The sequence below is a fragment of the Macrotis lagotis genome, chromosome 6 (assembly GCF_037893015.1).
Source record: "Macrotis lagotis isolate mMagLag1 chromosome 6, bilby.v1.9.chrom.fasta, whole genome shotgun sequence".
NCBI lineage: Eukaryota > Metazoa > Chordata > Mammalia > Peramelemorphia > Peramelidae > Macrotis > Macrotis lagotis.
Window position 1 is genome coordinate 167,882,878 of NC_133663.1, and position 13,989 is coordinate 167,896,866.

Below are 13,989 nucleotides of genomic sequence, written 5' to 3' on the forward strand. Positions count from 1 at the left end.
AACTACAAGGAACTCATTCAATGTCCTTAGAAAATGAATATGAATGATTTCATGTGTTTCAGAGTTATTGAGATGACTACTTGGGGGAATATCTTTAAGATAGAGCAAGCTCCCTAGTCATCTATTACTACCCAAAACCATTGCTGGGAGGAAGAAGGAAGTATTTTGTTTTTTGATAATCTGTTTTTATGTCTGAAGTTTTCTATGAGAAAAAATGTTACCTTAAATACTGGATACAATATTGGATTCAATATTGCTTAAAAGAACTCATCTAAGGGGGTGGCTAGGTGGTGCAGTGGATAGAGCACCGGCCCTGGAGTCAGGAGTACCTGATTTCAGATCCAACCTCAGACACTTAATAATTACCTGGCTGTGTGGCCTTGGGCAAACCATTTAACCTCATTGCCTTGCAAAAAAAAAAAAAAAAACTCATCTACAATAAAAAAAACTGAAGAGCAAAAACTCACTACTACAATTTACTTATATTGAGCATCATGCTATCAGTCATAAAATTTCCCATATATAGAAGCATAGTGTTAAAGCATCATAATTTTAGCCCTGAATTTCATCTACTTAGTAACTGTTTCTAGTGTACAGTAGCCATCTGCTTTCTTTCATCATTCTTTTTTTGGTCAGTGTTTGCTTTGTTCATAATGAAGACAATGAAAAAATTATACATATGCAATTTAAAATAAAGTTCAAACATTTAATAATCTCTTCTTTATACTTTCATACATAATATTTACATCTAATCTCACTATCATCAACTCTCTATGACCTCCAAAGAATGAAATGAAACATCTCAATCAAGAAATCTGTTTCAATAAATTATTGGTCGTGAACTACCTAGTTTTCTCTCACTCCTCTATTCTTCTTAATTCTACTCTATTCCACTCCATTGCATTCTACTGTGCACTCTGGAATTCCCTGCCATCATGACTATATTATCCTTTATTCTGGACCTCTTTCTGTCAAATTCCCTTCTCCTAATAGTAATCACAAAAAACAGCCTTCCCCTAGTGAGACTTCATCCCTAGTTCTCCTTCCCAGTACAGCCTGGGTTTTCTCTAACACCTCCCAACAAGCTAATCCTAGATGGGCAGTCAGAATATTCCTGACTCTTCTACTGTGAATTCTGGATTCTCCCTTCACCTCCATCAACAGCAACTTTTCTTCCTTTAAAAATCACTCAATTAATGATTTTCACCTACTCCAAAATATGGTGAATGTAATATCCCAATCTTTTTCTTTTTTTCCTCAAGAAATTCACTACCTATTTCACCATCTCCCTTGCTTTCCCAACTCCTTATGCATAATTTTCCTCAAGTTTCCTAATGTCTCAATTCCTCAGCATTCTTAAATCTCATAACCTATTTCTAGACTTTAACCATCACCCATAAATATTCCACTTTAAGAATTAGAAACCTTGACATTCATCTATCTGCTCATAATCTTTAATTATTCTGCCTTTCCTAATGTCTCAACCTACTAAGCCTAGTATTTATTCCCATTTGGATGGTCTAAGCCTTCTATCCTTCTGTCTTTCTCTTTTCATTGCTTCAACTCTGATTTCACTTTCCTTTCTCTCTGATCTTAGTCTAAGAATTGTTACTTTGACTTTACACTGAATTCCATGTCCAATCCCTATGTATATCTTCTCAAACTTCAGGCCTGGAATACTCCTACTGGTCAACCCTCATGTGTTAACTTACTAACTGCACAAAACTGCTATAGAAAGTTTCATAAGATCCTCAACTGATCCTGTCATTCCATCTAACTATTGTCCCATATCTCTTTTGTCCTTTGTGGCTAAATTCCTTGAAAGGTCCAATTATGATAGGAACCTTAATTTTCTCTCCTCTCTCTCTTTTCTTAACACTTTATAATCCAACTTCTGACTTTGTCACTCCATTGAAACTGTTGTCTCCAGTTATGAATGATCTTCTAAATCCAATGGTCTCTTTTCGATCTCCCATTCCTCTCAACTATTCGGCAGTCTTTGGATTTTAATCATTGTCTTCTCCTTTGATACTTTCTTCTCTCTATGTTTTCAGGACACTATTGGCTCCTTTGTCTATCAGACCATTCCTTTTGATGGAACTTCATCCAGATCACACCCTTGAATCCTACGTACTTTGCAGAACAGTGTTGTAAATTTTCTGATCTCTATATATTACTTCATTTGGTTATCTCAGATGGATTAAATTATCATCTCTGTGCTGATAATTCTCAAATCTACTATTTGTCTTCTTACTACTCAGGTGACCAATTTCGCACCTCTAAAAGCCTTTTAAAATCTCAAACTAGATGTTCAATAGACATCTTAAACTCAACATGTCTAAAACAGAACTTATTATCTTTCCCCCTTAAACCCTTCTCCTCTTTTATTGCCCTATTACTGTCAAGGGCACAACTATTCTTTTCCCAGTGTCTTCCAATTCTAATGTCTTCCCTTTTAATTATTTTGATTTATCGCTTATACAGCTTGCTTGTACATATTTGCTAACTTGTCTTATGCCCCATTCCATTGTGTGTTCCTTGAGTGGAGCAATTATTTTTGTTCCCCCCCCCCAATGCTTAATATAGCATTTAGCACATAGTAGGTGCTTTACTGTCTTAATCATGACACAAAAATGATTCTGAAATCCTGAAGGCAAAGTCAGCAAAATTTAAGCTGAGGAAGGTTGAATCAAGCTTTTAAGCACAGGTTACAACATACATATATGTTATGAAAGGGCATTTAGTCAGGAATACCAGCAAAAGAAAGCTGTCCATTAGATTTTAGGTCACATTTTTTTTGGCCAAAACAACTCATGAAGAGTATCTAACAATTTAAGCTCTTAGCAAATAGACTATTGGGCTCATTGTATTTGTGTTCCTGGTACTTAGAGATAATGAATTGAACATAACTGATATTTAAGGGGAATAACAAGAAAGTAATTCCAAATAGTATCAAGTTTTAAATTTCAAAATGATTTTCTCAAAGATTTTAACAATTCCTCTTAGTCACACATTTCACATTTTTGTAAATGCCCTTTCCTTTTTCTGTTCCACATAACTACTGTGATGTAGCAAGTGGTACTATGGTTAACAAGCCTCTCCTCTACAAAGGACAGGTAATAATTCTTTCAATCTGCTTCATCAACATGCATGTTTTCTTTTGAATGTGCCTCAGCTGCAGCAATATCTATAAAGCCACCTACAATTCAGTTATCCATCCACTCCAACATAAAGAACTATTGTCCTCAGTCAGAATTTTCATCTTATCAGTGTTACTATTTCTTCAGTGTTCTTATGTAAGTCTAAGCCAATAATTATGAGACTGAGACTCTTTTCCTATTAGTCAAGCTATACTAGCACTACATAATATCTCTGTAAATGATCTCACTTCATTCTTCCACATATAGTTAGACCCTATTTATTTTTATCTATATCATAATTAATAGATATAGAAGAAAGAAAATAATCAACCTCTTTAGAAAAGTATTTCTAGGGGATAGCTAGGTGGCTCAGTGGATAAAGCACCGGCCCTGGAGTCAGGAGTACCTGGGTTCAAATCTGACCTCAGACACTTAATAATTACCTAACTGTGTGGCCTTGGGCAAGCCACTTAACCCCATTGCCTAGGAAAAACCTAAAAAAAAATCTTTCTACAATGGAAGACTAAGTAATATTCAACTTCATTTTTTCTTAAGCAAACAAAATTCATCTTCATTCAAGATTCACTGAATGACATCACAACCAAGAGATAAGAATTATAAAGTTAAAAAATATAACTCAAATGATCAAGCTGCATTCATTGATATAGGGCAATTTTAATCTATAAAACAAAGAAAACTGAAATTATTTTATAATTTTCAAAATGAATATTAAGATAACACTAAAAATAAAACATTTGCATCGTTATCTGTTTGACACTTCTATAATGTTAATATCACAATAGAGAAGATAAACAGGACCTACAAATGGCAGAATGAAATAGAGAATATAGAAGGAGAAGTTCCCCTACAGGGAACAGAGGCTAAGTCAAATCCTTTCATTTCCATATTTCATTATATAATTCTCTTTCCCTTTTATTCTCTATTTCTCTCTCTCTCTCTCTCTCTCTCTCTCTCTCTCTCTGTGTGTGTGTGTGTGTGTGTGTGTGTGTGTGTGCACCTCTCTCCATTCCTCTATTGTTAGTCAGAATGCATTACTTAAGTTATTGTGACTATTAAGCTATCTTTCAATTCTTAATTTTTTTTAAAAAGATGGCTTTATGTTTCTTAGATGAAAAGATAAGTGGATATTGTATTTTTTGACACAGGTATATGACTTTTTTATTGTAATTCTGTAGATCACTGGCCCTACAAGAAGGAAAATATCAGTTTCCAGCAGCTTCTGACAAGCAAATGTTTTGGTTCCAAGGCACAAATCCATGCAAATTCCCATGCTTAATTTCACATGACACTCCCTTTATACACTCTACAGTCAAACTATTAATGCCTGTTCTTGTGCAATCTCCCATCATTATGCATTCTCTTAAACTCTGTTCCAATTCTGAATTCCACTTTTTCCTTGTCCAAATTTTTCTAATCTTTATCTACTTTCAAGATTCCCAAACATACAAAGTATCTTTGGGAAGACTTCTCCCTGGTTTTCTTTGCCCAGTAATCTCTCATTTCTCAACTACATCTAAAATACTTTGCCTATCCCTTGCTCCCTTAATTCCATACCTTATCTATATCTATATTTATACCCCCTCCTTTTAGAATATAAAGTCCATGTATTCAAGGAATGTTTCAGTTTGTGGTCATTGTGGTTCTTTAATATCTCCAGTGCCTATGAAACTAGTATTTAATGAATATGTATGAATTAAATTAAATTCCTATCTGACAGATTAGGATACTAAGGTTTTTGAAAAGCAATAAATTTACTTGCAGAGATATGACTTTAAAATACTCAAACAAAGATGTAACTGAAAAATGGTGATGATGATTTTCTTTCCTTCTTTCTCAAAGAAGACTATGTTATCAGGGAGCTGATGCCATGACATACATATGAATTGAATTTGAGATTGGATTTGGGAGGGTTCTATGCTAAGTCATCAGCCTCACATTCCTCTAGGACCATCTGGGTCCAGTAATCAAATATGAATCAGGATGACTGAAGAGAACCCTGGATGCTACACAATTGAGGTTAAGTGACTGAAATATCTTTACCTTAAATACAGTACTCTTATTAAGTTTCTTCTTTACTAGGTGTAACATTACAGATTCTTCAAGTTTCTCAATAGACAATCCTAATATTTTAATATAATTCTAGAAATTTTAGACAATTTTTTATTTAATTGTAAAGAATTTGGAGGATCTTGATACTAGAAACAATATTCCCCATGCTGTTATTATTTTAATTTAAAATAATATTATTGGAAGAGGGTTCAAGTTCAATGCTACCAGGATCATAAATTTAGAATTTGAAGGAAATTTGAAGGACTCTGGTCCAAATCTCTTATGTTTCAGTTACAAAAACAGAGGCCCCGGAAGGTTTGTAAATTTGCCTACAAGCAGCTAAATTTTGGAATCTAGGTTCTCTGACTCTAAGTTAAGTGTCTTGTCATACTATCTCTCCTTTCCAGTGGAAAAAAAAGATAAAACTTGCAAAATGCATAATTAAAGGTACAAGATAATTTTTAATTACTTGAAATATATTGTTTAGAATGTTGCTGATTTACCAGTTAGTAATTTTTCTTTCTTTTTGATCTCTGATTTCATAATGGTATAGACAGCATGGTACAGTAGAACTTTTAGACTTTCAGTCAGTCAATAAACATATACTAAACACCAAAAACTGCCAGCTTCTAAGCACTCAAGATACAATGAGAGGCCAAAGATAGCTCCATTATCAAGGAAACTCAGTCTAATAAGGAAGAAACATGGGAAAAAACTATACAAACAAGATTGAGAAAAATAATAATTAGAAGGAAACAAAACAGAAAGGTACTAGGATTAAGAAAGGATCAAAAATATCTTCTCATACAACACTGGAAAAGAGAAACCAACAGGGAGAGATGAAAAGGGAAAACATTCTAAATAAATGAGGTAGATTAAGGTTTTGGGGATAGTTTCTTATTATCTTGATTTAGTCAATTAATTATGGATCTTTCTTCATCTATTAAGTAGAAAATTATAGAAATATTACCTACTTCATGTAGTTATTGTGAGGGGAAAAAAGTCCTACTTTTTAAAATTTCTTTGAATATTCTATGTACTTAAAAGTCTCCCCTTAATTAACAACACCCTAGTTCTATTCCCTGTTAAATGCTTTAAGTTTCAACTGAAAAACTTCAAGCATGGAGTAAAATACAATGTCACAATGGTACCTTCATAGAAAATTATTTAAGCAAACATAAAGTTGCTTTATGTATGTATTTGTACCTTACTCTGACTCCCACTTTTAGAGATGTCTCAGGATCCAGATCAATGCTCTCTTATTCTCAGGATTCTAGAGCTACTACTGGGCAGACAAGCATGATTATCTACTGCCATCTGGAATAGTCATACTCTATTTTCTTATTTATCATTTCTATGTTTATTTGATTTTTATCAGTAGCACACATGTATCATAAAGCTTGTGATTATTAACTATATTTAATTTGTGCTTAGCTATGTATACACTACTTGATGACATTATCAAATGAATTCAATGTCATTCCAGCAATACTTGGACTTATTGCCAAAAAAAGGGAAATCTAAATCACTAAAGACTCTGGAAGTTGCACTTCTCCCCAGCTGAAGATAAGAGAAGGCAATCTGAGGATCAGAACCAGAAGTTATTATTTTTTATTTTTTATCCACATTGAGAGGTAAAGTCTCCTGGAGAGAGAATACCGTTAGTTTCTAGATTTGGCAACAAACTATGCTATACATTTCCCTCAGAATTCTTTACTATATGGCAGTGGGGAATGACTTTGCAAAAGGATAACATAAAACCTCTTCAAGTCACCAAGAAGATATGCTGGACTGGGACTCTGGACTTTGCAAAAGTAACTGGAGTAGGGAACCTATAGAGGGGTTCCAGTGATTATCCATTACATTGAAAAGTAATCATCTTTGTCATGGAAGACTGAATCAATTAATTAGAACCTAGAACAAATCTGATCTGTAATCTTCTTTGAATCAAAAATCATTGTATGAAAGAAATGGTTACCCCATAATGAATTTGTATTGAAGAAGGAGCTATCTTTGGAGCATATAGAGAGTCTTGTAGTCTACAAATAGTGATGAAAGGCCAAAGTTGAATCAAGAATTGGCAGACCTAGGGCAATCAATGAAAGGAGAAAGAAACATCATGACTGAGCTGTAGCAGACAAGGAAAATACTAAGGAGGATTAGCCACTGTACAAACATCTCAAAGTGGAAGACCTGAATTAGCACCACAAGTTCTAACTTGATCAAGAATCAAAATAAATTGTGATGGAAAAAAATTACTCATTCCTCAATTTCTTCTCCTAGGACTTGTCTTGAATGATTCAAGGAGGAGTACAGATATAATCTCCTGCATTTACCTAAACATTTTCAGTTACAACTGCCTTAGCCATAAAGTTGGTAGGAGTTAACTAGAGAGAAATATAAATGTAAGTTTAAACAAAGTCCAACTCCTGTCTAAATATTAGGAAATATCCTAATTGGAGATTCAAGAATGTAAAAAAAAATTAATAAAACTGCAGATGAGAACCCCATTAACTTCCTAGGATATTATACTATTTAAAATGTGGTAATTATTGTACAGAAATGTTATTCTTGCTTGAGTGATTGAATGATTGAATATACCTAGAGTAATCACCTAAATGATATTTCCATCTCCTTAGGGTCAAATGAAACAAAGAGCTAAAATAGCATGTCAGCCTTATGTGCTAGCAAGATATTTCACCAGAGCCTCCACAGCGGGGGGAAAAAATATACAAACTGAGTAGGTGGATGTTTCCCCAGAAAAATAGAGTTTTTATTGCATAAAGATTTTTTCCCATCTGTACTTGTTCTACACCCTGTGGAAAAATTTAGATGACAAGCAGGTTTGAGGAGAATGCCAACACCTTCAACATTTATAAAGTTTCCTACTTGAGTAATGAAAAAATGGCAACATTGATTTATTAAATAATAACCTTATGAGGCGTGAAAATCTGACAGAGCAACAAAAGGTATCTTTATAAAGTTTATAAATTGATTATCCTAATTTTGAAGCAAAGGATAAAATGTTACTATGGAAAGAGCCCTTTGCAATCTCCAACCAGGCAATTTTTGTTTTACAAATGAAGAAACTGTTACCTCAGTCAGATTTAAGAGACTCTTCCATGATCATTTATCTTGTTTGTGTCAGACCTGTGTCTAGAACCCAGACATCCCAATTCTTATCCTGCTGATCTTTCCATTATACCATGTTGAATCTATCTATTTCTTGGTTGGTTCCAGAAAATGTTTATTTAGTTCTGGAATATTCTTACCTATATTCTAAACACTGCTCCCTTCAAGGTTCAGTTTTAAGCATCAAGAATATTTCTATTAGAAATAGACCCTTTTTATCTTTATGCTTTCTGTTTTTATTTTGTTTTTCTCTGTTAGCCCCACTACTTAGCAGTTCCTAGCCCTCAGGTGTTTAATAAATGCTTGGTGACTCGACTCACTATAAAGAATTTGTGACAAAAATCATATACAAAATTTCATTACTGTACTTTAGATAACAGTTTGGATGAGTCTATACAGAAGAATATTTTAAAATAAAGCTTGTATTTTAAACTTTCTGTATCATTATCCAAACTATTTTTGAGCTTTAGTTTTGAGATCTCACAGAATATGTTTTAGCTTGAAGCAAACTGTTTATAACCAACATTAGAACCTCTTGAGATACATCTCTAACAAGCACCCTAGAAACATTATGGTCAGGATAAAAATGAGTGCTGTCATTTTAAAGAAAAAAAGATTTCCACAGAGAGTAGTCATCTCCAACACTGCCATTATGATCATCTACATCCCTATCAAGGCACTTTCATGTCCCCTTGGGTGTCATTATGTTATACGTGTCTATCATACTTTTTTATACCTAGAAAAGAAAATATATTCTGAAATAAAACTACCATGTAGCTTTGCCTGTGACTCTCCATGGTAATTTTGTTTTTGTCTGTCCACAGTTTTAACCAATTAAACTGTCTTTTGCCTTTCTCTGCATTCCCAGCCCTTAGCATAGAATCTAATAAATAGTAGACTTTTAATAATGTTCAATGATCAACTAATTTATCAAATTATTACAAGTTTATTATTGAATTATTCTGTTTTCAAAGTTCATTTCACAAATCAATAAAATGGGCAATTTTCAAATATTGAAATGTTTTCAAATGTCATTCTGACTTTGCAAGGCAACTAAGGTGTGCAGTAGAGAGAGTGCTTGTTAAGGAGTAAGATAGACCTGAGTTTGAATCTTCCTTAAGACATTTCTAGTTTGTGACCCAGGGCAAGTCATTTAACATCTCTGTACCTCAGTTTCCACATTTGAAAATAAATATAACTAACAATTGATTTAACAAAACAAAACCATTTTAAAATAAAACTTGCATTTTAAAGCCTCTGGATCTTTAATCAAAATGCTATTATGATCTAGTGATAACTTAGCTCAGGTAACCAAGCTCCCAGGATTGTTGAAAGGATTAAATAAGGTAACAAGTAGCATTGCAAACCTTAAAATACTGTATAAGTGTTAGCTATTACAATTGCTGTTGTTATTTGATTATAATTTTTTGAATAATATCGCATTTGAGCAGGCTCTCAGGAATCAGTGCAGTTGAAAAAAGTGAAAAAATTTTTCTACCATATTTTATGTAAGTGAAATGCCTTTCAGATGATAAACTGCAGTAGGATATCCAAATTATTTTAAAGTTTTACTAATGAATAATAAACTTCTCCTCAATACCTTTATTTATGATTCAAATTTATAATTGAAATGAATCTTTTTATTCATAGGAATGTAGATAAGAACTATTGAATAATGTTTATTAATTGAACCAACGAATTTTTTTCTCTCAGAAAGAACCATTTCCACTATTTTCTTTTTCTATAGAAAACTCCCATTTTTCTTATTTTACGCCTCCTATACCTGGACCTGAGATGAGCTTCTTTCACTAACTGTGCTAATAGACTTACATATACTACACTATCAGATGTTTATTACTTCTTACTTAAGCAGGTGATTATTTATGAAACACGCCTAGAAAAAATTATCCTTTTCTTGAAGTCCTCACAATAGTAAATGTTATTGCAATAAGGTCAATAAATCATGGGGCCACCAATGAGAGCTGGCAATTTTTTTAACAGCATACCTTTGATTGTGATACAATCTGATTTCCTATTCTTGCAAATGGCTATTCCTACTGCACTGCAGTTTCTACCATATGATTCCAATGATTTTGTTTATGTCAAAGCACCTAGGCAAGACAGTATACCTCCCTTTCTGGAAATGTATAGCTGATGCTTTTTTTTTAAAACTTCATACAAGACAGAATGAAAGAATATTTTTTAACTTCAAAATTATCAAAAACATTTAAAATTCATTCACATATCACACTGATGTCAGTTTCTACAGACACAATGTATTCACAGATATATGTGAATTCTGATGATTTTGTACCTGTCACAAAAAATTTCCTAGATGGGTCCATGTTGGAAAGAGACAACTAGACAAATGTTAAATAAATTGATTAATTTATCACTTACAAAAAAGTATCCTAGGAATATAATCTTTTATTTGTACTATCTCTTTGGAAGTTGATTTGGGGGAAGGGCAATGTAGGCTCCAGCAGCATCTCTATCTGTGGAAGGTGCACATTTATCTCTTGTGACAACAGAAAGCAATCTGCATAATATAGGACCCAGTTCCACATACAGGAAACCCTACAGGGAACCTAGATGGTGACAGAAAATGAATACCAAATAGCCTATGTCACTGTGTTCACTGTGATGAGATGGTACAGCTTTCAGTTCATTTTCCTTTGACAGGATTTCCCAGATTCACAGAGAGAATCTCTCCTATTCTGTGGGGAACCCCACAGAGACTCTCCTTGCTCAACATTTTCCCCAGTTGTTGACATTCAATAAAAGGATTTTTGGTTGCAGCTTTCTTTAGAATATAAAATCTGGAATGAGTGCCACACCCTAAAATAAATAAATAAATGGATGAATGAATAAACAAACAAACAAATAAATAAATAAGAGTATTTTCCTTTAACACCAAGAGTTCAATCTGTCCAATTTTCTCTCAAGGGATGATAGAAACAAAAGATTCTACTGCATGCTTTTGCAATTTGAAATAGGTGACACAAGAGCAATTTAACAGCACAACAAAGTATGAATACAATACATACCAAATGAAAACAAATTCTTTAACACTAAAAAAACTTAGGAAAAAAGCTTATGGTGGTAGGAAAATACTCAGATTTAAGGAAATCACCATTTTACAAATTTTATTAACCACTGTATCATGTACTTTGACTTAACAGAATTGGTTGTAATATCTTAAAGTATTTAATAAGCTGTTTACTTTGTCACAGAAAAAACTTTTTCTTTTTTTTTTTAGCATTTACTAGTATTCTCTCCACAGTTTCCTTTGTGTACCAGTGCATGCAATTTCCTATGACAAGAACATTTCTAAATGAAAAATAATATATTAATAATATCATCTGTTCTCAAATTGCTCTATTAGGGGGCAAGCTAGTTCATTTGTTTTTTTTTTAATATGGCAAATGTAGAGGCTCAAAAGCCACTAATAAACCAGAATTTAACTATCTTACCAGAAAGATAATTTTACCTGATATTTATAAAATAGCTGCTTAGAGGATCACAATGAAGATCAAATCCTATGGGGAAATTGATGCAAATCAAATGCCATAGAGCTTTGTCAGTATTTGTTATTTTATATAGAAGGTATTCATGGGGTGCTACTTACTGATGTGTAGAGGTACCCTTCTCCATTCATGGCAATATACAACCCTGTCTTTACTCCCTGCATGGCAACAACTCGAAGTCCCACTGGTATGAGGTTGAATAATGCTGTAAAGATAAATGGGATCTGTCATGGACGGGCAGGGAAAAGAAAAACACTGCAATAGCTAGGCATTTCTTTGTTAAAAATCAAGATACCACACTTAGTACTGACTTCATAGAATGTTCATTTTTCTTAATATTAGCAATATTATAATGGTACTAATGGGACAGTATTAGAATCAGTATCATTATCATTGTCATCATTTAAATCATTACTTATCATCATTGTCATCATTATCATCATTTTAAATCAAGACAGTATTTATCTAATAAAGTTAGCACTTAAGCTTCAGCTTGTAAATTTAATTAGCAATCATTCCTACAAGTGTTGGCTAATGGCACAATTGTTGGTATAACAAATACAAACTGGCCTGTAATCAGAAAGGTCACATTTCACTTTTTAACAGCATTTTGTACTTAGCAAAAACAACTGTGAATAATCTCATGGAAATCAGAAAAAGAAAGCAATTAAAACCGAGTGATCATTCTTCTACTTTTTAATAGAGGTGTGACTTGTCTTTGCAATATAGGACAGTGTCTTTTTTAAAAAGGAAAAGGAAAAAAAGATAATTCCTGCAACTAATTTGCCTTTCACAGGGAATTTCTACACTGAGGGCTTCCTATACTAGATAAAAATCACAGGGCAGAAGTAATTTGCTTTTTGCAGAACTAATCAGATATCTGAGCTAATGACATTCAGTCATTTAAAATAACCAGAAGGCTAAATATTAATTCCATTTTACTGATTTGAAATCTGGGGATTTTTTTTTTTGACTATAGCACCAATACTTTGTTCACCCAGGCACACCAGTCATACAGAAGTGATCCTTCATCCTCCTTAGAATCCTGAAACCTTAAGGAATGTGAATCATTTGAATGCTTAAATGGATTTTCAAAGTGATTATAGGCACATCTGTGTATGTGACCCTTTGCTTGGGTAGTCCTCAGAAATGGAGGTTAGCCCAGTGGAGATAAGGTCAATCAAACTTTGTAGAAGGGAACAATACATTTAATCTTAATAAGAAAAGGAATAACTTGTATGAAGACAATTTATGCAAATATACATAAATAAAATATTTAAAACAGTCTGTGACTTTCTTACATATTTGCTATACTACTACATCCTCAGACACAAAATCACCCACTGTATCTAGGCCCATGTCCAGTCATCCTGATCCATATCAGGCCACTGGACCCATTCGGCTCTGGAGGAGAAAGTGAGACTGGTGACTTTGCACAGCCCCCCGCCCAATTCAAATCCAATTCACTTGCATGCCATGGCATCACCACCCTGATGTCATAGTTTTCTTTATGAATTGAGGACAAATAACAACAACTACTATACCCTTAGAGAACCAGGACTTCCCATGTGACCTGACAAAGAACTCAAAAGAAACCTGGACCTTTTCATTTGGCCTACAGTTACTGTCTTAGGAATATTAGGCTCTTGCCCCCACCCTACAGCTGATATATATGACCCCCCCAGTTAGGTTGTGTTTTTCTTGATGGCAGGGACAGCCTCATTTTTCTATTTGTATTTCCAGAACTTATCATAGTCCATTACACATAGTTAATACTTAATTAACACTACTTCATTAATTTATTCTTCTCAAAAGATTTTACAAGAGTTTGTCAGAAAAATAAGGCTGTTACTTAATGGTCAGGAGGTAAATGTGTGTTGCAAGCAGAAAGACATCAAAAAGGAAAGAAGCACATTATATCAAGAAAATCAGCCAGGCCCACCTAACATTATTAGAATTAAATGATTCCAAAATTGATTAAGTCAATCAATGATTTGACATTGATTAAGTGCCTACTATTTGCTATTCACTTGAATAGACTCTGGGGAAACAAACTCTAAGCAACACCTTACCCCATCCTAATTCAATACACTTATAAATGTAAATAAATGTGGAAATGT

At 33.5% G+C, this 13,989-nt stretch overlaps 1 protein-coding gene across 1 annotated transcript in view; it reads right to left on the reverse strand.

The window, feature by feature from the left end:
- Positions 1-13,989, reverse strand: part of FGF14 (fibroblast growth factor 14) — a 263,009-nt gene that overhangs the window by 169,151 nt on the left and 79,869 nt on the right. The window contains exon 3 of the mRNA XM_074191981.1: positions 11,971-12,074. Within this exon, the coding sequence (XP_074048082.1) occupies positions 11,971-12,074 (104 nt within the window). The remainder of the gene's footprint in view (positions 1-11,970; positions 12,075-13,989) is intronic.